Source organism: Lepisosteus platostomus, chromosome 17, assembly GCF_059453375.1.
Source record: "Lepisosteus platostomus isolate fLepPlt1 chromosome 17, fLepPlt1.hap1, whole genome shotgun sequence".
Classification (NCBI taxonomy): Eukaryota; Metazoa; Chordata; class Actinopteri; order Semionotiformes; family Lepisosteidae; genus Lepisosteus; species Lepisosteus platostomus.
The window spans coordinates 22,947,185-22,974,777 of NC_142627.1; the positions used below are offsets into that span (position 1 = coordinate 22,947,185).

At 36.0% G+C, this 27,593-nt stretch overlaps 1 protein-coding gene across 1 annotated transcript in view; it reads right to left on the reverse strand.

Annotated features, from left to right (window-relative positions):
* The window catches only part of LOC148646414 (CUB and sushi domain-containing protein 1-like), a 611,078-nt gene that overhangs the window by 160,116 nt on the left and 423,369 nt on the right, over positions 1-27,593 (reverse strand). The window contains exons 8-10 of the mRNA XM_088609709.1: positions 19,292-19,373; positions 18,630-18,754; positions 16,998-17,119 (exon numbers count right to left, since the gene is read on the reverse strand). Of these exons, the coding sequence (XP_088465835.1) occupies positions 16,998-17,119; positions 18,630-18,754; positions 19,292-19,373 (329 nt within the window). The remainder of the gene's footprint in view (positions 1-16,997; positions 17,120-18,629; positions 18,755-19,291; positions 19,374-27,593) is intronic.

The window sequence follows — 27,593 nt, forward strand, 5'->3', positions numbered from 1 at the left end:
AACACAAGTGAGAACACTTACCAATTAATTGCTAATTAAACCAATAAGAGTTCATTGACAACTTCTTTGTCTTTTAACACTATTGATAATTATGTGCCCAAGTATTTTTAACAGATGATATGTATAATAACAACTATTTACTGGTATTTTCAATCAGTATCAAAATGTCTTGGTTTGTATCCAGTGGCTAACACCAGCTAGACGCACATTATTGGGAAGTAGATACCCTGGCATCCTTCAGAAACAGCCGTCCATCAATGTATCAATAATTTACTAACTGCAATGAACTGTGAACTAGTGAAGTACTGAAAGTAAAAACCCCTGAACACAAGTGGATTGTCATTGATCAGTCCTGGTGAACATGTCCCAGTATGTACAGCTTCTTGAAGAAGAAAGCTTAGGAAAAATTCTCTGCCTGGAATGGGATGCAACCCTGCACAGCAAGATTGCTGATGTATTTAATGCAATGTGTAAAGACGTAGCTTCCTCTTACAACTCAAGAAGTGGCACCATGATGATATGATCTCCTTGGGAATGGCATTTGTTTATATTTCTAGAAGTAGTATAACTCTGATTACAAAGGAACAAGTAATAGATTTATTCCATGCTGAAAAGAGAAGAAAGAAAACACAACGTTTCGGCCGTGGAGCCTTCTTCAGGTGTGAGAAAGACGGGGCAGTAAGCAAAGGTAATGTAGTGGGAGAACAAAAGCTGGGAGAGGGGAGGGGCCGGAGGCGGGAGCAGGGGACAGACAGAGTGGCCAATCACGTGTCCCATCCTGGAGTGTATAATGCTTTATGCCCATATACTCATAAATATGAGGGAGGTGGTACACTGGTCTCTTTGTGCCTATGGTGTTCTCAGCATCTACTGTTTTCGTAGTCCCAAAATTCCCTTCTCAGACCTGAGCATGTATTTATGTATACTGCACGTTACATGGAACATCTTCTCTCTTTGGGACCAGCCATTGCTTTTTAAATACAGTAGAACACTGTTTATACACAAGTCCATAAAAAAAACTATTACAAGCATACTGCTCTTCAAAGAAGAGGTTTTCTTGCCTCTTCCAGAGTTCTGACTGGACTTTTCTGGAGTATAGATATGCCGACATAATTTCAATTTTTAATAACCATGCGTTCACACAAACCAAGTCTTTTTTTAGATAACAGAAACAAAAGACCATGGTGGACATTCTAAAACACAACAGCAAGCAATTTAGTAATTGAGGCAGTTTAAGACCATGACTGTTTCCAGACTTTCTTAAGGACACGTGTTTATCAATTAATCCTTTTATTCAGCGAAAGCTAAACCTCTTCTGAAAATGTTAAATATATAAATATACTAAATATTTGGTCCATAATGTGAAACATTTCTGATCGTGTTTATTTACTACAGTTTAGAAAACCATTTCAACATGATTACACTTTAAAAGAAATGTGATATACAGTACAGTAGTATGAACTGACACTATAACTGAACTAAATAAAGCACAAAGAATATTTGATTTCACTGTCTTTCCCATCCTTGAAAAACAATGTTTTGTAATAGTTTCAGCAGTTACAAAGAAACAGTTATTGAAAAGAAAATGTTGCATCTTTTATTTGTATAAGAACCTAAATTTATAGCTTACAGCTGATTCATTTATTGAATGTAATAACAAATATACTAGATAAAATCCAATAATCCTAGAAGAATAGATGATTTTGTGTCTGCACTCCTGAATCTGAATTTTCATTGTTTTTCTGTGATTAATTTTAGAAGTTCTAAGAAGTAATAAACTATATCATCAAACATTCAGTAGACCTTTTTTCATAATAGAGCTTTTTGATAATACTAATGTATTGAGAACCTTAGGTAAGATGCTGAGGGTGTTTCACATCTTTTCTGCTTTAATTTAAAGTAAATCAATCAGCTACTATTGTCTCATGTTTGGAATTAAAGAATTAGTCAAAAGAAGGTCCAGACAGGACAAGAATCAAAGTTTCATTTTACATGGACATACCTGACCTTGAAATAAAAGACCTAAAATACAATCTGCAGACTTATGGTCTCAGTGCAAAAAAAGATTAAATTGAATCCATTCTATTTTCAGAAAATGCTTTACAGAGTGTAGATGACTGAAGATGTAGCTATCAAGGTAGGCCATTAAATATATATACTGGAAAGATAGCATTTCCCAAGGCTGCTGTGAAAAAACCAATCCTTGGGAAGTGTAAACACAGTGCAGACATTCCTGCAGATTCCCCTGAGACTGACAGTTACCTGCTGGAGCAATCTCTTGTCCCGATTCACTTTATTTACCTTGCTCATGCATGCATACCTCTCAATTTATTTATGTTGCTGTATATAGTTAAATAGTGTAAACACCATTAGATACTCAAAATAGTTTTTGAAACAAGTCGATATGCCAGTACTCAATCTGTGCAGTACGTTAGCTACGGCTTCTAACAGGTCTGCTCTCTGCTGATGATTCCGTATGACTTGTGAATAATAAAGTTGCTCTCTCCTTCCTTTAAAGAAGAGCAAATCAACAATTTTGACCCATATCTTTTCAGTGCAGAATCCCTGTATTTACTCATAAAGACAATTATTGCAACAATACTAATTTGTTTAAACATTACAAAATGGTGGTTCCGTCCACCTTCGGTGTAATTTACAGCTGTAATATGGCATCAACACACATCAGTTCTCCTAGACAGTTACTGTATTAATACCCAGAGAAGTATGGGACTTGCTCAGTAGATGTCTCACTTATCAGCTACCTATCCCTTTGGTTTGGCCAAAGCCTCAGCCTCAGTTGCAAAATTTTAACACAGTCTGAATGGATACGTCCACCTTCTGCTCCTTCTCCACAACTTACCCATAATGCCCTGTTACTGAGCTGCAGTCCTCAGGAATCATGAGAAATTCAGTACCATGTGTTGGGCTCCTCTTTCCACTTTAGATGTTCCCTCACAAGGCACATACCATTCTCTAATATTTTGGGAAGTCTGTGTTATAATGCTTTATTATACATATATTTTTTAATATAAATCATGAGAATTCATAGACATTGATATTTTCTAGTTTTGATAGTGGATAATCAATGTATTTACAATTGATTTTACCTAGAGAAATGTGCATGCTTGGTTATTCTATTAAAAAATATCATATCTTATACTCTGTAATAATATGTAATAGAGCATTAATAGAGCACACAGATATAAAATACTGTAGGTCTTGCAGTAATATTTGATTCTCATTTACAGTGCACAACTAGGGTCCATTTATTATATAATTATCTTTAATTGTGTATATTCATTGTACTAATGCAAATGCTTTATTAAATGCAATTAAAACAATAACATCTGGAGAAAACTCTTTTCAAAACAAAAAGATGTTACTTAGTAATACTGTTTTAAGCACCAATTTGTTTTGAACACAGTGCCTGAAATGTTTGCATGAGTGTGCATCCAAACTTCAAGATTACTCTGGTTCTTTTTGTTTACTTTGTATAACTGGGCACATATTTACTGCAAAAGCTACATTTACATTTATATAGAAGTAGTGATGGAACATAACAAAAAGAGCAAAAGGCTTTAAGTTGAAGATTAAGGAATGAAAAAAAAGCTCTTTTCTGAATGCTGGAAGGGGTGAATATAATATGGGGTATACATTTAAGTTTGACATAAAGTATTAAGAGTATTGTCCATCTCTGATAGTCAGACCATGGACAGAAGTCACTATCAAAATAATTAGACCAAAGAATAATTACTCTTAAAGTACAGTGTTTCCTGGGTCAAAATCCTAATCAGGGTTAATAACTCTAAGGGCACATACCTTCATCACTTGACCTCTGAAGTTTATCTCCAACTTTTATTCACTTGCTTACTGATTGTTTGTTGAAACAAAGGCACTTTCTCTGTGCTTTTGTATTGGCGTAATTATTGTGTATAGTTAATCTATTTATTGGATTCGTATTTTTCTGACCTGTTGTGGATCCACAATCCTGTCTTGTTTCCATCTGTTTGTTCCACCATGGTATGTCAAGGTTACAGAACAGGGGCCAGGTGTGAAGATTAGGGTATTTAACCTGACACTCATGGTGTAGCAAGTTTGTCTTTGTCTACGTTTGGCTTGTGTGTTCTACTTTATGTGAGTAACACAGACTAGTGTTCACCAAAATCGTTGAAACTCCTCCTGGGAACCTTACTTGAAAGACTGAAGTTGACTGTTTTTAGACATTTTTTCTTCTTTTTTTGTAGATACAGTAGGTTTTTAGTTTTTTCCAAGGTGCACTACTATTAAACCAACACATTTTGTGCAACGACTTCATTTGATTTACTTGTCCATAACAGAAATGCCCATCTTCTAATTGTGCTGACACGCTTTGCTAATTACTGGAGCTTCAAGACAGGGAGGCAGCCTATCATTAGACTAGAAAATGAAAATTTTAAAAAACATGATCATGACAAGTTAAGTTAGGTATTGCAACAGCGATTTTTCCATCCATCCAACCAGCCACACACCTGTCCATAAACTGCTTATTTCTGGCAAAGATTACGGTGGCCCAGAGCCTGTTCTGGAAACCCAGGGTGCAAGGTGGAACTACTGTACAGCCTAGACAAGATACCACTCCATTGCTGGGTGCATACTGCATGTGCACACATATACACAGGACAATTTAGAGACACGAATTAACCTGTCAACTTGTCATTGGATGGTGGGAGGTTTGTCAGGTTCATGACATGGGGTGTGGAAAAGACCGTCTGGAAATGAGCAACTGATACAAAAAAAAAAAAGAAAGAAAACAGCACATTCCTGTAATCGCCAATTATCACACAGTAGTAGCTGCTGTAGCTCTCAGTCTCTGTAATCCATATACAGTCTCAGTTTTGAGATTATACCTGTTACAGTCAGCATGCTATTTTCTACACAGGAGGTAAATTTGTAAATGGCTGAAAATATGGAAAATAAATTTTCGCATGAGTTTAAGTCAAACAGTTAATTTTGTCTCATCTTAATTTACTCAATCGAAAATGCAAAGCCATTAAGTCTCCATCAATACTGTCATGGATTATTTTGATGAGTGTCCCATCATCGTTTACTAAAATGAGAATGTTTGTTGAAAAAAAATTATACTGGAGGTAACTGGAGCTCTCAACGAAAAACCCATGGGGAGCACATACAGTATACATATAGTACACGTTCCATACAGATGGTACCGTGATGCAGAGCTGTTGTTTTCCTCCAATGACATTAACAATCCCTAAATCCAGTCCTAAAAGACAACAGATGTGGATACACTTGACATGATACAATGTTTTTTTAAGTTTGATTAACCAAAAAGAAAAATAATGTGTAAACAAGCTAGGCTTGTCCAGCTATAACAAGCCTTGCTCAAATAAGAAGGTGAAGTATTGGCCAATTAGTTTGCTGGACTTGGTATTAAATAGACGACTAAGAAAAACACAAGGAACATGTCAAGAAATAATCTCAGTTGCTGTGGAAAAGAGATATACATACTTTGTCTGAAATTGATACTTCTTCGATGTACCTCAACAAATGAAAAAAAAAACACCCCCTACTAGGAGATATCAGAGTCTTTATAAATAATAAATGCAGTTATTATAAATAAACTATAGTTTAACCTTTAATTTATAGAATACAAATCTCCCAAGCTGTCTCCTAAATATTTGAAGAGAAAAACAAACAAAGGCAGTACCCTGTGCCCTAAACTAAGCATCAGTCCTGAGATAGGATAGATTAAATAAGGAATACCACCTTGCTGCTGTGAGTGATGTTGATGGACTAGTATCTGTCCAGAATTCCCCAAAATCCAATGCTCTAGAATGACACTCTAGTCTGTGTTGTAGAAAGTGCTGTCTTTTAGATGAGACATTAACCTAAACCCCTGACTGCTGGATCATTAAAGGTTCCAAGGCATTTAATTGTTAGATTAAGGGGTTAACCTCTGTGTCCAGCCTAGATTTCACTCTGGGATTGTACAAATCACAATTGTTGAAGTTTCCTCTTAATTGAATTGGTGAAGCAATTTCTCATTTCTTCTGATCTAATGTGTCGTCCTCCGGTACCTAATCACTGCCACCAGATCACCTCTGGATGTCAGAGATGGATGAAGATGGTTTTTCTTCTAGATTTTAAGCTCTTGGGAATTGTTAGGGATAAAAAGCACTGTAAAATCACAAGGAATTATTGTTATTAAAGAAAACAAATTCATAGAAGTAGAAGCCAATAATACATATCAACTTCACTAATCTTTTAGAATCTGTACAAAGTATTCTGATTTCTTGCACAATGAAGAGTATACTCTGTTTCTTTTGGCCTGTACTACTCAGAGTGAATAATTAAGTTTTTGTTTTCATATGTGCTGACTCTTATATACAGTAAATCCAGGTCAAGAATAGAACAAAACGCAGGCCTTTAAAAAGAATTTGTCGAGGTGTGATTTTCTGTCCTTCAAGTGAGCCCTCTGTACATGTAAGAGGTTTTTTTTGTTACTTTGTCTTTTACATTTGTGACATAATCGTTTGGCACTCTGGCATCCCAATGTAATTTGTATGCTAATTTAAACATTGGTATCACATTAATACTGTGGTGTAATTATCATTCAATTCTTTGATCTCTTCTCCCTCTTGGATCTAGTCTTTACCCACGGTGATAGGAAGAATACATTAGAAAAGAGAACCAACAGTTCCCAGTGGGAATGAAATGCACTGTGCTACTAACATAGAATGTTATTTCCTTGTTTTCTTGCACATCATAAGAAAGACAAGACATCTTTTCCTGACCTCAGTCTTACCTTTTGTAAAATGCTTGGATGAAATAAGCTCAAATATATGTTTTGCTTGCCTAATCCATTACACACTGAAAACAGATGCAGCAGGGGCTATTTCTACAAAAATGATCACGCTTATATTTTACATTTTACTTATACATTTGTTAATGTGCCTAAGAAGAGTATGTTTGTCATTATATGCCACATACGGATTCTTAAAATAGGTTATGGTTTTCATAATGGTTGGGATGTAAGCTATTTTCCCAAAAATAAATGTATTTTCAACAGTATATTTTGTTGTCAAAAGTATTTTTCAAACTGTATAAATTCGTACATGTGACATCTTCATTTCCATTGTGGCATTTTCCCTCTAGGGGAGTAGGTAATGGAAAGTTCTTGAAAACTAATCTCAAACACCGTTTACGTATTTGTAACATGCTATTATGGTTCTTTGAAAAAAAAATCTCTAAGAGATTTTAGAATTCAATATTCTCCTTGACAATGGATTCTATCAATATATTCAATGGGCTACTAGAACACTGTTAGGCTATAAAAACAGGCTACGAATGCAAAACGATATTTAAAGTGATAACAGTTCACAGGGATCCTTATAATATGGATTATAATAGCCTAACTCTTGGTAACAGATGCTTTATATATGCAATGAGTGAATCTCAGAAATTAAATGATTGCTTCTTTTACTGTATATAATTGGATCCTGTGTTCTCCAATCACTCACAAGAACATTTCTCGTCTATATATATTTTATGTTGACTTTAAAATAGCACCTAGGTTATTTGAATACAGTATATACTATGTGTATCCATATTATACTTGTCTTACAAAGAAACACCTTTCAAGGTTTTGGTGTCTTTTTAAGATGATGCAGTCCTATAAATATATATAAATATATATTAATTAGCTCTTGTCATTTTACATTTCAAAATGTTACTATTAACAGCTACAGACAACTCAATATCTGTATTAAAACAGCCGTTGTGAAAAAGCAAGAACTATTTTCTATTCATTTTCATGGTGCATACTTAAATGCTTTATACTGAAAGGCTCTAAAAAAACTATTGGTTCCAATACTCATTTGTTGCATTTACCTCCAGTAAAGACAGTGGAATCATCCTTTTGTTTTTTTCTGTGTATGAAAATCTATGTACAGTATTATAGCCGGTAACTTGTACATCTAGTTCCAGAATCTGTTTATTATTTGATAAGCCACTGACTTCCCAGTTATTCTCAAAGTAATTAGAGAAATCCATTGCAATTTTTCCCAGATGTCATTTATCACCTAAATGGGATTCACAGGTAATTATTACTCCCTAACCACAGAATTCGTTGATTAATCCAGTCTCTAACCAGTGTAGTTCCTTTAAGAAGGACCTCTGGGTAAAAACACCTTGTTGTGGAAGATGACTTACACTAGACTTGAGATGTCACACTCAATTCCAAAAAGAACATAATGTCTTCTGGCTCTCACTCTGACCACGTTATGAGCTACTTAATTGGTCCCATTACATGATAAATAGGATGAATTTAATACTGACACTTCTGTCTAGATTCCAAAAATGTTCCATAAATACAGTGTCACAAATCAAGAACAGTTTTAAAGCTATCAATTGCAAAAGTTAAAAGAAAACCTTGTAAAAATTTAAATATGTAAAATAATTAAGAACTTAATGACATTAATTAAACAAATGTGTATTCCAGACACTACAGTACGGCCCTCCAAAAAGGGGTATGATATTCAAGATCACTGGTTTTTAACCTGGGGGTGTGAGACATGCCAGATTTTTTCAGAAGGTGAATCATCGCCAACACAAACTACTTGAATGATTTTTGATGAGGGGCGCGAGAACATATTTTGAGAACCAAAGGCTTGCTGGGTCTGGCCCTGAACCCAGGCAAGTCTGTTGTAGTTCCAACGTCTGGCCACCAGAGGGAACCCCATCCTCTATCGCCTACTCCGACTGCGCAGCCGAGGCGGAGACCAAGCAGACGTCTGTAGCCTATCATTACTCGCCTAGTGTCCCTAGCTCACCACGCCTTCCCTCCTCCAGCCTACTTAAACCCAGCTCTTGGTTCGGACTGTTCTCAGTATTGTTGCCACTACTCTGAGTGCTACTGTAGTTTGAGTCTTTGGTACATTCTTCCATGGTTCCTGTTTTTTGCTCCTACTGCTCTTTACCTCCCTGTTCATTGTTCACCTTAGCACTGCGCCTGAATTTTGTCTGTTTGTAGCTTTCTGGATTGCTTTTCTTCAGTTTGGTGTTTTCATCCCCTGATCTTTTGTTTTCATCCTGAAGTGCTTACCTGGCTTTTGGATTTTGGCCTGTCCCTCGACTGACTTTTTGGATGGTGTTCCTGGATCTTGATTCTTGATTTCTCCTTCTGGCTTCGGACTCCCTGCTCACCTTTTGACCCTGGCCTTGGATTACCCTCATTCAATGTTTTGGTTCTTTGCGACCTTGGAACCCGCATAGGGTCCGTTCCCTGTTTTCTTGAGCTGTGGACCAGCCGAGCAAGGATAGACCCAGTCTGGGCGCATGCTGCAGGCAGAACCGGAAACCAGGAACAAGACGGGGCTCCGCTGGGACGCTGGCAGGTGGCTCAGGAGCGGAGGGAGGAACACATCCATGCTGGATTGCCAAGGAGGGACTGAGCACCTGCCGTCACAAGAGTTCTCCCAGTGGCACAGCGGGCCAAGCAGGCTGCTGTTCATGAAAGAACCACTGTCCTGGGTCCGAGTAAGTAACACCTTGTACAGTAGGTCTTAAGCAGTGAGGTTGTCATATGTGTTAAATAGTTACCTTCAATCCTGTGTGGCAATATTGTTCTTTTATACTTTTTTTGTTTTTCAGGTAAGAACAACAAGAAAGATATAATAAATACAAAAACAAGTCTAGTGATACCGTATACACTCAACCGCTTGTCGATGTTTTTTTACAGGACACTGATACTATGTACACTCTGAGTGCATCAGTGACAGAGAGGATTGGTAGCAAGTTAGTATGGTACTGTATACATTAATTTGGTGAAACAACTTTGATTTGCTTTAAATTTTCAAAAAAACAAAAAAACAAAGCCCACCTATTTTCATTCCATTAGTGTTATCCTCTTCCATCTTTCCAACCAAGATGATAATGTAAATCCAAATAGGTTATTTGGACCACCATCTGGCAATCTGAAATTTTATCTAATAGCCTGTAGCAGCTGTTCAAATGAATGAAGAATAAGTAGTGATGATAATGGCTACAAGTGGGATATTACCAACCTGCACAGGGGTTGGACTGTGAATCATGTTGATAAATAGACAGACAAAACCAAAATGATCTAGAACAGTCCATAAGTCTTTTTATTAGGTTAGCTTGGTTGTGATAATGTGTTCCTATCATATCAGAAAGAGCCTTTGCAAATTGAATTATATGTGAGTTTAATAGTGAAAATGGGCTTATAGCTACTGTAAATCATTCAAATGGACTTTGCTTATTTTAGAGGAAACAACATTAGAGCTGTTTCTGGACCTCCTTGGGAAGAGAGTGTTTGCAAAGAAACATTTGCAGAATTAAGTTCTAAAGGGGAAATTATTCCCACGCAGCCAATGAGAGATCAGGTGGAATACCATCACAGCCAACAGATTTGTTCTTCTGCATCAGTTGATTAGACGGCTTTGACTTTGCCTAGTTACAGGAAAATCTAAATGTTGAGTCAGGAGACAACTGATGCAATTTCAGGGGATCAAGAATTTCTTGATTCCCTGGTTAGGTTCGTAGTGGCTGAAGTAAGAATGTCATGATTATAAAACTGAAAAGCTTTATCAACCTGTTATGCATTATTATTTTATGTGGTAATATATACTAATATACACTATATATACTATATGAGTACATATAGTATATACTGTTTTTGTTTATTCTGCATTCTCTTGTTTCTCTTAGATATCATATTTCCCTACAAAATCTCAAATTGGCAATGAAATTGTAAACCATGTGTATGCATGTTCATTTTTAGATGCAGAAAATTCCTACAGTGAGAAAACTGCCATTAACAAAACTGCCATTTCTCATCTAGTGTGCTTTCCCTAAGTAAAAAAGACCTGATTTCATCAACTGGATAATTACTCATATACTTCAAAGCAATATAAGAGTTTATATTCAATTATTGATAATCAGAAATATATAAAATGATTATTAAAGATTAAAGTTGGATTGAATTTTATATTATTCATTTTTTTGATGGAGTTATAATCTACTGTACTGTATGTGTAAATTAAGTCACAACATAGACAAAAACTAGAAAATGATTAATTGACTGATTATATAAATAAAGAAAAGAGAAAGATCAAACAGCTAAAGGAATCTTTATTATTTCCATTTCCATTATAGCTTCTTATTGTATATCCTTATATACACTTATATATCATGCTACAGTATTACCACGTATGTATACTGTTTTCTTAATATCCTTGATGTGCTTCCAGGGTTATGATAATTATTACATAATCTTTTGCAATGTAAGAAAATTAAACCACTGAATTGAAATGCACTGTATACCTTCATCTTCTGTAACCCAATAGATGATAAGGCATTATTTGATAATAGTTAAAAGTTGGCAGTTTCCCCAGAACTAAGATTAATATTGCTTGACAGTATTACTTTGGTAAACACAGTCTGTTATAGTCTTCAGTAAGGCTCCTAAAGGAATAGCAGAAATGACAGATAAGAAATGGAGGACAGCTTAGGGACACATCGCAATACAATGTTAAGTTCAGAGTGCTCTAATATCGACAGATTTGCTAGACAGATTTCAGATGTGCTGAAAGCTAGGATATAAAGTGTTATTATGGGTTAGACAGCTTTGCACACAGAAACTGAAATGCAGCTTCAAAATAACTAGACTGCGGTATAGAATGAAGTCTGAATGTGTTTGCTTGAAGCTGAATAAAATGAAGGTTTTATAAAATACTGGATTCATAGCAAAACTTCCACATGGACCCACAATGTGCTAGGGATTGAAAAAAAGAGTAAGTACACCAGGGGTTTGAGGAGACTACAACTACAGAGATGAAGAAAGCAGGCGTAGAATACATAAAACAGTGAGACAAACTTGGTATTACTGTATATTAATCATCTACTAAACATGTTAATATCTTTTTTGATCAAAACAAAACCAGAGAAGACTACAGGACACTGAAAATTGTTAGACTGTGTAATTGCTGAATGAGAAAATTGATTTTTAAAACAAACTTTTTTATAGTTATGAATGATTAAGACCATGCATTTCTTCCAATATACTGTACCGTGTAACATAATGTACACTGGTACCCAGGGAACCAGTACATTTCATCACATCATTTACAGGAGTGGATGAATTAATTAATTTACACCACCCATTCACCCATTTCTCAGAAAACAATGGGGACACCCCAGATCCAAGCACACAATCACACCAGGGCCAGTCTTCACAGAAGCCACTTAACAGTATGCCTTTGGGCTGGGGGAGGAAACCCACATGTACTCAGGGAGAATACGCACACCCCACACACTTATCCCCCATGTCCAGAATTGAACCTGGGCCTCAGCTCTGTCAGTCAGCAATGCTTACCACTGCAGCACCATGCTGCCTCACTTATTTAATCCTGCATTGTGACATTACTTCTACCATATAGAGGAGGAAATCAGTAGACTGTCATCAGGAGCAAGAGGAATCTGAGGACTAATTAGCAGCTTAGCCTGTGGGTTAAGACCTTCTCCGCTGAGACATCTGATTAGTACCTGATTGAAGATATTCTGGAAACTTTTGCTAATATTTCCCAAGGCATTATCAGGTAAGGAAAAATGAAAAATGATCTTCATTATTCTTATTTGTATTTTGTGTTTTTCAGATGCTTTACCTTTAAAACACGTCCCTTCACTATCAAGTATAACAACCCCACAGCTGGCATTATATTCATAACCTGCCTTCCACTCAACACCCAACACCGGGGGGGCTTCAAGAAAGCCAGAACTCTAGCCTTGCCCTGCCTTCTTTTTTCAAAGATGCCATTGAACTTTTAATGAGCAAGTAGCCTTGGTTCAATGTCTCATTCAGAGGACAGTACCTCATACAGCACAGTGTTGGTTTAGAAATCCTGGTGCAGAGGGAAAAGCACTATCTATCAGTCCTGCATCGTCACTTACAGCAGTATCCTGATTTTATCTGGAGGTGTCCTATTCCAGGTAATAACACATTCACACTTACATTTCATACAGAGGGTTTATTAAGATTTAGACACAAAAAAAAACAATCCTGGCTAAAGTCCAATCAGATCACTTTACTGGCCATATACAATGTCTTGTATTAGGAATTTGTCTTTTCGCAGACCCCAGCTTGCTCTCCATGAGACACACAGACAGGGAGAGAAGCTTGGGGTAAGAGCGCAGGGTCAGCCATTTATAGGGCGCCCCTGGAGCAGTTGGGGTGAAGGGCCTTTCTCAGGGGCCCAATGGAGTAGGATTCCTCTACCGGCTGCGGGATACTAACTGGCAGCCTTCCAGCCACAGGCTCAGAGCCTTTAATATCAGTAATCACAAGCTTATAGATCGTTCGCATAGAGTTTTACTGCAGGCCTAAAGTCTTTTCAAAACATTGAGGGGAAAAGGCAGAACAAGAATCTTCTACAACTATAGAAAATATGTAAACATAATGAAAGATGTGGAAGTAAAAAAAATAGGAAAGAGATTCAAGTGTTTTCACCATTCACCTGAAGTACAGTAGCATCACTGGAGCTAGTGACAGATCAGCTAGTCTTTCTGTGTATGCTCTGGGGTGCTGCACTTTCAATCCAGGCTGTGCTGAGGATCTGTTTAAATACGCTATTAAAGCTATGGTTCACAAATATCAATATTCGGAAGACAGCACTATGTGCATTTATTTCTTTCCCTCTAGTACAAAGCTCATGATAAAGCCTGGCCTGCCATATGATAAAATAAATCAAAAAGTGTCCATAAATATACGTACAGCAGGAGACATGAACTATTCAAGAACTTATCTGGTTCTTTCATTCCACTGAGATCAATACTGAGCCTATAGTATTATAAAAACTATAGTAGCCAATTTAAGAAACACACCTTCTTTCACACCTCTTTATTAGGCATTAATGAAGTTTGAAAAATATCTTTCCACACCAAATGTGCTTAACAGATTTCATCAGAAGAGTGCTTGTATATTTTAGCATGATAATTCATTCATACTTCGAAGATCTGAATTAAGTTTGTTCCAGTCCCTTTATGAAACATTATGTTAACATGTCCGACAATAATATAACCTCAAGATTTAAAAATGCAATCTTTGGGTGTTTTTCAGAAGATCAACATTATCTCCAAAATTTATGTTTCTACTGCTTTACAACTGGAGGTTACTTTTAAAATTTAGAACACTCTTTAATCATTTGCAAAGATTCTTATCTCAATTAAAGTTTCAAAACATGAGATAAATAATCAGATGATGCGTTCAATTCAGACTGATCCTCAAAAAGATATGCCAGTTGGGCAAAAAGAGATAATGAATTATCTTCATTTCGTATTTAAGATCTTAAACAAGCGTTTTCTTTCTTTATTAACATTAAACTCAATGATCATCCTATTAATCATTCATGAAATTAAGATAAAAACAAGAACATTATCCTTTCTTTCAGTTGCATCTGAAATGAAAAGAACTTTGAATCAACATCAGAAATTTCTATATTCCCTTATGTCAGAACTCTACTCCAAAGCAACAAACGTGGTAGAAATGTTCAAAGTTGTTTCCTCTTCCTTTCTGCAGAAGTTTCATTCTGGCATGGCTCACAGTGTAATGGGAAGTAATGTTAAGCATCGACAGTTGCCATCAGCAAAACAACGGTGCTTTTGAAAACACGTCGCTGCATAAAGCTGATAAAGATGTTCAGCAACATTATGACAAAAGCCTTAAGAGCCAGCAACACCTAGTGCTGTCCATTACAATCAACAGGCAGAGAGACAGAGTACAGGTATGTATGCTCTATAGAAAGGTGTTACAAAGGAGTGTTCTTCTGCCCTTATGTTCTACCCTTTGGTGAAACACCTTTGGCCACATCTTGGTTGATTGTGAAAGACTGAACAGATGCATTTGCTTGCAAAAATAATTGAAAAAGGATTAGGTTTTCCTAGGTAGTTTTATCACACAGCTTTTCTTTTCCTCTTTTACTTTCCTAACATCTCTTGAGAGCTGAACTGTCAGTCCATTTTTTTCCACGCTGAATTTAATCAGAAGCTGAAGTAGCCTGCATTATTTTTTATATAGTGTTCTCTTATGTCTAAATGTCTTTGCTATGTCTTTCCCAAATGCAATTCTGCCTTGCATTCCAACATTCCAAATAAAATATTTCCATCACACTATTATCATGTTCTAACATCCAACAGAGCAGAAGGCCCCAGAAATTCCAAAATTAGAATTTCAGAGGGGCTGATACAGTAAGTGGCCCTAGTCAGTAAAAGCTCTGTCTTGGACAGCAGGTTGATCTGTGTACTCCAGATGTCACTGATTCACACCTGGGCTGAGCCTAAGCACTGCTGAGTGTATATACTGTATATTTTTTTATTTCTTTGCCTGATTATTTCATCCAAAGTGACTTACATTTGTGATAAGGCACTTTACAATTCCAGTGGATTACAGTACCTGTACCTCAAAGGTACAGCAGAAATGCTAGTTATGGGCCCAAAGTCCTCACCACTCTTCCACACTACTGTCACACATCCAGAGTATGCTTGCCTCCCCATGCGTCATCAGTTCCTGGGACTAGCCAGGAGCCTGCGAGCTGGAGGTGACGTCGGCAAGAGACACACAGAGCACATTTAGTTACTGCTCACTCTCTCAGAATATGAAATGATGAATGGCGTGTCAGAGAAGAGCACTTACAGGTCCTCATTTTCCTCATGAGATACAGGGGTTATGGCAGTAAGTCATGTTGCTTAAAATTAAATTATTCCAAACCAAACATACAACAAAATAGGAATTTAATTCAATTTTGAAATATACTGTACAGTATACTGTATAATAGCATCTTATTAGATATAAGAAATATAATACGGAATAATATAATTTATATATAATCATTTAAATAACAATGCAGTTTGAAAAACTACTAATGTACATAAGAAATTACTGAACCTTCAGAAGTTCTGCATACAGTTTAACCTCTTGTTGTGGCTTGGTGTAAAACTATCAATGCTGCGTATCCTTTAAGAAGCAACAGGCAATACAATATCCATGATTACAACTTTTTGACAGATTTCAATTTTAAATACAAGACTCTCATTCCTTATGTTTTGTTTATAGCAATTACCTAAAAGAGTAGAATAACAAAGCTTAATAAATGAGGCCTCCTTTGGTAATGTTAATGTCACTGTGTTACGCACTTCATAGTGCTGGTAATTTATTTAACATTGATTTTACAATTAGGGCTTGTAAAGAAATGAATGGCTTACTGATTCTCATTTTTACACCTACAAATTGGATGACATGCAAATCCTTAATTAAGAAGCTCATAGTAGCAACTTATAACTATCAGGCCAATATACAGTAAGGCACATATCATATGAAAACATCAACCTCAAGGAAGAATATACTCGCTGTAGAAGCTTTTTCAGCAGAACTCCAGAGTCAAGAATCACTAAAGTAATTACCCAATAAAGGCTTTCTAACCCTCTAAAGTCATACATTTGACTCATAATATATTACTAAGACTCGTTCATCTAATAACCAATGTTAAGAAATTATGTAACAGCCTTCATCTTTCATCCTGCTTATTGAGTTTAAGTTTACTAGTAAAAGGATAGGTCAACTGAAGTCTGGATTCCTTATTTCAAGATTAAAAACATTGCTCTTAGAAAATTCAAAACGGGGAAAAAAAAGTGTACAGTCTGAAGAATCAAAAAGCCTTCAGCCACGGCCTTCACCTTTCCTGCTTTCCTGAAGTATTTCAAAAGTGCAGCACATTTTTTTTTATGATAGTTATTATTCGAAACCTTTAACTGACTGTGAAAGGATTTGATTGGTGTGTCCGAAACCAGAATACCATTATTTGAATCTGTGCACTTAAAGCCATTAACAAAACTTTCTAAGTTAAGGTTAAACTCACTTAATCACATGCGCCCAGGATAAAACCGCCTGGCACTGTACGTTAAGTTAGGAACAAAACAAGCCAACTCACCTTCTCTGAATCACTGGCAGCGATCACCCAGACACAGTGCGCATTGTTCTCATACTGAACCGGGTAGTTGGGGGATGTGATAAAACCTTTTGGTCCTCTTAAGTTGGAGCCACATGTCCTTGCTATTAAAAGTAGGAACAACAAATTAGAGCATTATTTTCACTAGGAATGACGACACCCAAGAATTAAGAATTAATTAAGCGTATCGAACGGTATTGACAGGTTTCTTGAAATGTTTTAGTCACAATCAATCAGGCTCAGCTCACTAGGCTGTGGGCCATGAGACGAGGAGGCTGGGACCCCCCTGCAGAGTGAGGGGTGACCCAGGGGCGGCTGCACAGGGGGAGATGAGGTAAATGACGTCAGAAAAGATGACAATTTAGGACAGCTGAGTCTGATTGAACTGTTGTCACACCTACCCGATGTTCATCGTAAACCTCATGTATTGACACCGTGCTGGTGTGTTTCTGTGCAGGAGCAGAATTGTGTTATTGATTTATTATTCTTAAAAAGAATGCACTAAACGTCTGAACTTTAGGTAATTACCTTATATAAATGTGGGTTTGTTCATGTTTTTTATCATGTTAACTAATGGTTCTTTGGAGGAATACATTGGATTATTAATGCCTAATTGTGGTATTTGACATTTTTATGCCAACTGTATAGTTCAATTCACACAGATTTTGCCTGTAATGTTAAGCTGGAAAATACAACCACCTCCTGAAGTAGTGAAATAACAAAGCATTTAACCATCTTAATCTAATTAACTAAAGTACATCTTAGCAATCAGAAACAGAATAGGCTTTTACAAATTTAAAACCTTGAAATGTACAAGTGGTGTCAGGAATGAGTCTCAGTGCAAATTATTGAACGTTTTAAATAATGAAACCCCAAATGACTAAAAGTCCATTAATTACTTTAGAATCAGAGCTTTCTAAAGGAGCACCCAAAATGTGAAACAGAGCACATACATCATTTGCAGGTTTAACACACACACACATTGTAAAATTAGCTTTAAATAACAAGCTATGTTTAAGCACATTTTAATTCAAACTGGGTGTTAGATACTGCAGTGGTTATTAACTGATGTAGGCTAAAGAGTTATGAGCCACTTGCTTTAGGTTATGTTATTTATCAGGGACCAACTAATTAAAAAACGGTCTGGATCAATCAAAGATCTATAGGAATTCTACAAAGAAACTGTCAAACATGGTTACTTGGTTTCTTTCAAAAGTCTGACATAATGCCTTGTTTCATTTGCATTAATGTAATCAGAAATCCTATTGCCTCTGCATCTTTTTCAAAGTGAGATATTTTATTGGAAATTTATTTTTTTAATATATTGATTGTAATTGCACTTCTTGGTGTCACTAAAATGGTTATCCATATCCATCATATCCGTCTTTGTTTATTAGATTCTTAAGTAAAGATATACTCGGAATAGCCGTTCTGAACATCATAATTCAGCTCTCTGCACAAGAAAATCATTAGATGCCAACGAAGCACAGAAAATCATTCCCACCAGCTCCTCAGTTCCACCCTTTCGGTTATCAGCATATCTCCATTAACACAGTTTGACAAAGTCCTTACAGTAAGTGTCTGGATGTGGGATGTCCTCAGATTCACACTTACCACGACAGATTGGCCTGTGGTCACTCCATGCAGCCAATGTCTCTGTCACTCTCTGGCAAGTGATGCTCTTTGATCCCTGAAGCACATAGCTGTCATCACATGAGAACTGTATACTGGCACCCACCCTGTGGGAATCATAAACAAGCGTCCACCAGCGTTAAACCTGCTACAAAATGTGCCTTCAACTGTATTCTTCAATGCCTGCATAAGATTTTTTATGACATTTTCTGTTAACATTATAAGGGCAAGAGCAAATCAGATTTTATAGGCAAAGGGTTTCTGAAAAAAAAAATGTGTTAACCTATAAGTATGCTTATGCCTCATTGGAATTAAATATTGTAGGAAAATATATACTACATATTGTATTTTAATTGTATTTAAATGAACTGCACAATAACAAAATGGAGAAAAGTTCCTTTCCATCATTCAATTAATGAACATTGAGCTTATGAAAATGATTTTTCTCAGCTGTTTTGCTTAAGATATCACCTATAGAGTGGGTAGCTTTGAGGTTTTTGATAGTGATGGTATATCAGTAGGGGGTTAAAATATTCCTAAGTATCACAGCAGGTATTGTTCTGATTGAAATAATATGTAGAATCCTCAACAATGGCACATATTGAGAACAATAAAGGATAAAAAGGAACTAGTCATATACGCACTGGAAATCTGAACCTATTCTTTTCCCATTCTCCGGAATTCCAGGATCTGGACAAATGTCTGCAGCCATTCCACCTTGACTCACTACATTATAGAATGGAAAGCAAAAGAGAGAGAGTAAGAATAATTCAAAAAGGTGCATTTCTATTACAGAAATGAAAAAGATAACTCTTTGAGGTTTCTGGAGAACAGAGAATGCTGTCAACAAAGAGCACAGATGAATGATGCTGCTGAAGTACTGATATCAAGACACTTAATGTCAAAGAAAGAACCCCAAAAAGAGAATAATAACAAACAGTGTTCTCACAATTAGAAGATTAGGGTAATAAATCCTGATTTCATGTTCTAACATCTTCTAACAAGTTCATGGCCCATTAGTTTCAATGAAAGCAAAGAAAAATCTTCTGTTGGTGCTATTAATTCATGACACATAAAGACTATAATTTCAAAATGAGAAAGAAACTCAAGGCTTTGTGCTTTAACTGGCATTAGAACTGTGAATAAGAACTGCTATACTGTACATGACTATTTCAATTAACAGACTGATTAGGTGAATATAGTCATTAGACCTAAGCTATATAAAACATAATAAGCATTTAACAACAGAGAAAGAAGTTACCAAACCCTTAGTAATTAGTAATATGTGCTGCAATCTGAGCAGCCAATGATTTCTTTGTTTTTTGCATAAGATGGCAATTGTATGGATTTTTCAGGCATTTTTTATTTTTTTTAACAACTAATCTAAAGGGCATCACACTGATTCATTCACCATAAGAGTGCAATTGTATACTTTATCAAGAAAGATTTCCAGAAAGTGAAATGTGAAAAATGCAGAGATGTGCTGGAATATAGAAAACTGAATTCATTGAGAAATCCTACAAGTCTATACAGATCAACTATGATTTAAAAACAATCTGAAATATCCTATGAAATCTGCACATCCTACAGTATATAAAATGATTGCAGCCAATATTTAAATGAAATCTCTATCATAAATGTATTCAAGTGTCTTCTGAATATCTAGTAATACTGTATATCTATTAATATATTTAATTTTATTTGAAATAATAACTGTCATCAATAAAGCAGCACAGGAACAAAGTAGAGAAACAATGACAATTTTATCTGAACAAAATATTATAGCTACATTCTAAGTTTAAACCTTCCTGTAAATGCTTGAATTCAGAGCACTGCAGGAGGATGCACATTGTGTATGCTTTCTTGGATGTTCTCCAGAAAATTGCCTTATTGTCAAACAAATGAGAACTTTTCTGAACTGTGCTGTGTCTTCGTGCATCCTCAACAAGATTTAGCTTTTTCATGCTTTTTTAACCAGTTAGATACTAATACTGCTGCGTCTTCAGCTTTTTATACTGGTTTATGGTGGATATTTACTAAATAAATATTTATTTGCTTCATTATGATAGCAAGATTACAGCAGAATCCAAATCTTCAGTATTGGAGCTTCAGGCAGTTCTTGAAAAGGTCTTTTAAAAGGTCACAGCGTGGTCTCTGTTCACACTACAACTCTTCGTCTGCTACTCTGTCAGCTGGTGACCATGTTCGCACTTCTAACATGAGATGATTCCTTTCAACACATACAGCTCATTTATCACATCTTCACCAGAAATAACTTATACTGTAGTTGCACTACAGGTATATGATCCTCTGATTTTCAAAGCCCTGGAAGCCAGTGTAAATGTCACCAGAACCTTTCCATCTTTTTGCCCTGTGTGATACACGGCACAGTAACTTTGGAATCGTGAACATTTTAATAACAATGTTACATTAGGCACATTCCATCTGAGAGGACACCCTTGAGACACAGAAAAGAAGAAAACAGATTAGATTACAGTTAAGCAAAGTGAATCTTCTTGTTAAGGTTCTTCTAAAAACACCAGAGACTTTACCTCCGTCCAACAGATTATGACATCACTAGGCAAGGTGAATTTAGAATAGTTTACTGGTACCCCAATGAGAGGGCTGAGAACATCGGAGGAGAGTGTGTGCAAAAGTGTGAATGAACAAATGAATTGGAGGACCCGATAGATCACTCATCCAGTACCACAATTACCAAATACAAATCCAGCCTTTCATTACCAACTGGAAACTAAACACAAGCTGAGGGTTTGTGCTTTGCAGCTGGCAGGTACCGAATAGTTTGTTTTACTCTGATTTAATATTTGTAATACAATTGTTAAAGTTAAGACAGTGACAAAGCATAAACAATGCCATGTACAAAGTTTCTGACCTTAAATCAGTATCTGCTATGCACTGGGTGAGATTGCTGGGTGAACCCTGAGTATATGCTACCTTCTAAAAAGTTGTGGTCTTTGATCATTTGTCATGCAATGCTTTTTGATGTACAGTCGTGCAGAAAAGTTCTCCCCCATGCATTGCTGATATGTTTCCAAGCTGATCAAAGCTTATGTCCACTTTTCTGATGTCCTTTTTGCAAGTGATTCTTTCCTTGTCTTCATATGATTCCCTCTCTTTTCATTCTACATGTTCTAGTAACTGCTGCAGTTCTTCAGCTTGTAACATATCTGATTTTCAACTACAAATTAAATTGAAGTACATTTCTTTCAGGTAGGAGGTGAAATGTCTTCATAATTGTCTTTGGATACTTTGTAAGGCCCACATAATGACATAAAAGTATCATTTCAAATGTTAGTACGAGTCTTATAGTAATTCACAATAGATAAGTATGTCTTATTCCATGAAAGTTTTTAATGAAACTTATCTACCATCTAAGTTTTTATTGAAACATATAACTACCATTTTTCTAAATTTGTTCCTACAAAAATTACATGCTCCATCTTCACTGGACCTGTGGTTCAGAGTTTTATATTTTGAACAGTTTTTTTGTGATCAGTATTTCAAACACGTGTACAGTAAAAATGAATAATTTGACCATTAAGTTTGAGGAATTGAGAAGCCATTACCTCGAAGAAAAGCTGGTAAAAGTAACAAACATTCAGAAGTAACCATTGCATTTTCAGTTAAATAATTTACTTTTCTTCTCTTTTCAACATGGCATAAACCTTTGCTTGTTCCTTTGAAGTATTTACATAAATTTCAGTATACAAATATATTAGCAAAGATTGTATTTTTCCTACACATGCACCCATGTCTCATCATTACAATTGAGCAAATTCAGTGGGGCAAGAATTTGAGGAAGTAATTAGAAAAGTCTTTTACACCAGTTACAGTATGTCATGTACTGTTTACACACTGCCTTGGTGCAATTTTTGCCTATTCTTGGCACATTGCTCATATTTTTAGGTTCAAGTTCATATTATCTATTTACATTTTCACATTAGTTTTTTGTTTTGAAGTAATTTGTGTATATACTGTATAGAAAATCTTCATTGCTACTTTAAATTTCCCATGAATGCTTGCAGGGATAGGCTTCAGGTCCCCTTTGAAACTGTACTCGATAAAGCATTAGAAAATTGGGTAGTCCTCATGGTTTCCTGTGATCACTGTTGCAAGCTGTAAAGTGCTGTAACAAAATGTGAAAACTGTGCAAGTGTCTGAACACTTCTCCAAGGCATTGTACATACAATACGGTATATGTTTTCACATCACTTTGTACTTTGGATATATATAGGCCATAAGCAAATTGATAACAAAGATGTTTTTAGGCTGCATAGCCTTGCCTTGCATAATGGATGCCCTAAAACACATTGCAGAAGAATCTCCAAATCCTGACAGCTACTCTAACTTTGTAGAGTTGAGTTTTTAGAAGTGAGATGTGTAGAACACACAACTGTTTGAACAACCCCTTTGAAAAAGAAAGCACTCTTAATAGTAACACAATAAACATATTGGAGATCGATCAGAAACAAAGAAATACGGTCAGATTAATTTTTGGTAGTTGTTTTCAGTGTGTAGTGTTGGGTCTTTCTACATGAGGATAATTTTAATACATATGAATTGACATCAGAGCATGAGAGTTATGTACAGTATGTGAAGTTCAGGCTGCTTCTGCACTGGTAATTAGAGGCTTGTAAATCTGCAGTAGGAAATATGAACTTTCCTACCCATTAAAATAGGCAATTATAAAAATACTTATTAAAAAGATTTAGATTAAATCTAATCTAAAAAAGATTTTAGATAAAAAATCTAAAACAAACCCCCATCCAATTTAATATTTTATCTTTTTTACATGAATCATACTAACAAGAAGTGAAAAATGATCTGCAATTTCAAAGTAATGATTTAATTTAATTAACATATTTATTTCTTGAAACAGGTCATGTGTATGTTACATACAAGTAATAGTGTACTAACTCTCTTACGTTACTTACTAATTTAACAGTTTTACAAGAGTTCTGTATACTTTATATTTACATGTTTGATTGTCAGATATTAATGATAGATCTCCAAGATGGATTGAAATGGACAAGTATTTCTTCCCTTACATGCTCCTGTCATCCTTTCCTAAACACTTAACAGCATCTGCCCTTTCTTAACCACCTGCACTGCTCAGGTCCTGGTCCAGACTTTAATGATTTGCTTTGTATTTACTCAGCCTAGCTTCTCCTCGACAAGCTCTCCTCTGTGAACCAGCCACCGTTCTGCCCCTAATTTCTACAATGCCTTGCGTCTCATTGTTTGCCCTCTCATCTTCTGCTGGTCAGTTAGTTGGAAAATCATGTCTGTAGTTTGCAGTTTTTGAACTTTAAAGCATCCATTGCTTATTGCTGGTAAGGGTCACAGCAACCACAGGTCTATCCCTGAAGCATGAACCATAAGGCAGGGATTGCGCAATCACAAAGGGACAATTTAGAGACAACTATTATCCTGCCACCCACAGCAGAGTAAACTCTCATGGTCATTGAGATAACATGACAACTCCACAAAGAAGACACCGCAGTGTGGAATTTAACCCAGGACCTACAGGTAAGAGATGTGAGAAATCTGCACCGTAGTGCTGCACAGTACAGTATATATCAGTAGGGAGCTGGGTCAGCATGCATAGGCTGCAAAGGAACAAGTAAAGGTTTATTCCATGCTGAAAAGAGAAGAAAGGAAACACAACGTTTTGGCTGTGGAGCCTTCTTTGGGTGTTAGGGTTCCTTTCTACTCTTTTCAGCATGGACTAAACCTTTTACTTGTTCCTTTGTACCGTATTATTTATTTTGCATATGTATTTATTTTGCTTACTTTGTTTTCTGATATTATTGTATTGGTGGTTGTGTAAATCACTACTTCATTTCTTCATTTAAATATATTGCGCTTCTCTAATTGTAGGTCACCTTGGACAAAGGCTAAATAAACGTAGTGTGGAATGCTATTATGTAATCAGTAGAAGATGACCAAGTATAGTTCTGCTCTGCTGATAGTGCCTGACTCTGCTGGATAGGTATTGTGCACCGGAATCACGGCAGTGCAGCTAATAGTCTCTGCCTCTGCGATTTAGTGAAGGTCACAGACATACTTCCTTAAGATTTCCACCTTGAATTATTTAGTTCAAAACACATCTTGATGTTCTGGTTTTATTTCCTCTAATTTTACTAAGACACAAAAGGCTATTATGAAGTGCTAGAGAGGACCATTTGGAACTTCAGTCTCTGTGTTCATATCTGAGGTGTTTGTTTTTTGTTTTTTATATTTTTGTGTTTTGTAGGCATCGAAACCGCTATCTCTGCTATCTCTTTGTACATTGAAGTGTCTAGGATGAAAGAACTGCATAAAAGAACAGCTTTTTTATTTTAGTTCTTGAGGAGAAGCCCTCCAAGAACGTGTATATCTCAGCCCAATTAAAAACTGATCTAAAAATGAAAACAGCTTTGGCAACATGGCATTGTTTTGTTTCTAGTTGTGAAAATGATAGCAATACTTGTTTTAACTAACTTTTTATAGAGACAAACAGCTGCAGACTACAAAGTTAATTTACATTTGGTAAGCATCTGGTAACCAATAATGCCATTTTAAGTGAGTGCTAAAACTACATTTTTAGCATGGTTAAGCAAGAAGGTGTATAATTTAAACATCTATGCAGAATGCTAATCTTTTTTTAAGATTAAATACATCTTTTAAATTTCTTAATGGTTTTTGCTTTTTTGTGAAAATGTGATGAACTACATCCCATTAAAACATTTTGATAATAAAAACAAAACTGAAGATTCAAATTGTACTGTTGGTAGCAGAAACATTTTCCAAAGATCACAAGGTAGTATCCCAGATGAGGGTGAAAACATATGTCTTTAACATTTGAAGTATGTAATGCAATGAGTTTTTTTAAAATATAAGCAAATACCTATTTTGGCTTGATAAAGTTTATTTTATATTTACTTATAAATGGTACTTTCAGTCTTTCAGTTTTTGGCTACACTTATTTGGAACACATAGAGAAAGATATAGGAAACTGGAGTACCTAGAGGAAACTCATGTGAACACAATGAAAACCTTAAGAAGTCCATGCAGATCCAGTAGCACCCCAGAGCCCCAGCACTGTGAGACAGCAATGCTAACCTCTGTGCCACCATGCCACCTTCTATTACACTTTCTTCCTTTAAATTTCATCTTTGCTTTTGAGAATTAGAGTATCAGCAGTTTGAAATGTTGAAATCTAGACAGCAGTAATGACAGGAACACTGTTAACATACAGCAAGGCTGCAAATAGTTAAATGAAGAGATGTAGAATTGTTGTGTTAACAGTAATATGAAATATGTTTGGCCATCGATATGATTGCCGTTGTATTTCAGAAGATAGAGCAAGTGTTGTGTAAAAACTATTTCTCAGTCTAGTGAAGCCAGATTACCTACACTAGATGCACTGTCTGATCAGTTGCATGCAAGTACAGGCAATGACCATAGCAGTCTGGGCCATGATGCACAAGATCTACACAAGATATAACAATGAATATTTATTTTCTAGAAGCTCACAGTTATAAGGCACGGTTCCATGGTAATTTGTCTCATACTTTGACATGGCTGTATCCTTTTTTGAAAAGTACCAGAAAAATGAAATCCTGAGGAAAGTCCTTGTCAAGCACTGCCTGGAGGTCAAGGAGAGGAATGATCAAGAAGTTCATTTTCTGGAAGCATGTCACTAAATTGGCAGATCGGAACGTTGAGATTGACAAGTTTGTAAACTGGGAGAGACTTGACAGTGAATGAGCACTATAGCTTGCAGACATGATACAAATACAATCTGACAATATTAGCCTTTTCCAAACCTAAGAATCATGGGCAAATCCAATGAATGAGAAATGCAGCAGCACATTTAAATGATAATATATGCAGAACGCAACACCTTGTATATTGGATTGGATCCCGATTCCTTTGGCCAATTTTTACTTTGAACCAAATTCCACTGATCACTTCACACAACATAACTTCAGGACCTGTGTCATTTAGGATTAAATACACAATTGATCAAGATCAATATGCAAGAAATTGTATATGGCTAATAAAGTGATCTTATCTATCAAATATGTACAGTATAGTATCATTTGTTTCTTATGTGATATGCACAGAAACATGCTCCTTTATTGTCATCCCTGTTTGTTTTAAATTAAATTAAAAATGTAATCTTGGGGATGAGACTTTTCATATCTACATTTAAAGGAATTTAGATTACATAATTACATAATTTAGATTACATAATTAAAAATAAAATAATTAAAATAGGGTGGCATGGGGGTATTTCTTTGAAATACTGAAACTTGGGAAGGCATGAATTTTAGTTTGAAATGCTTTTTTAGTAATAGTATTAGTAGTGAATCACACAGCACTTTTATTCACAAATGATCTGAAATGGCTGTGTACATATGGGACAGGGCCCAATTTATCCAACACTGAAGTGCAGCACCACTTTGATGATGAGCGTCAACTATTCAGCACCAGCAGACCCACCACATGGGAGATCAGAAGTAGAAATGTTTCTGAGTCATTTTAGAATAAAAGATATACATTTCTGCCTTGATGCATTGTGGCACCCGGGGAATCGGTTTACTCCATCACTGAATTAGGGGGAACTTTAAGGAGGCTGATTCTACAAAGGCAGAGAGGAATTCAGCTTGGATGTTGGGGTTAACTACCCCTGCTTGTAGGGATAGTTCTAAGGGGATACTGTATCTAATGACGAAGTATTTAGGACAGCAGTTTAATGGCTTATCCAAATGTAGGTACGTTGGTACTTTTCACCTTGAAAAGTAGAAAGAAGAAACACTACATTTAGACTGTTGAGCCTTTTGGAGGTGTGAAAAAGGCTCAATAGTTGAAATATTGTTTTTTCTTCCTACTTTTCAGCGTGGAATTAATCTTAACTTGATCATTTTGAAACAAACA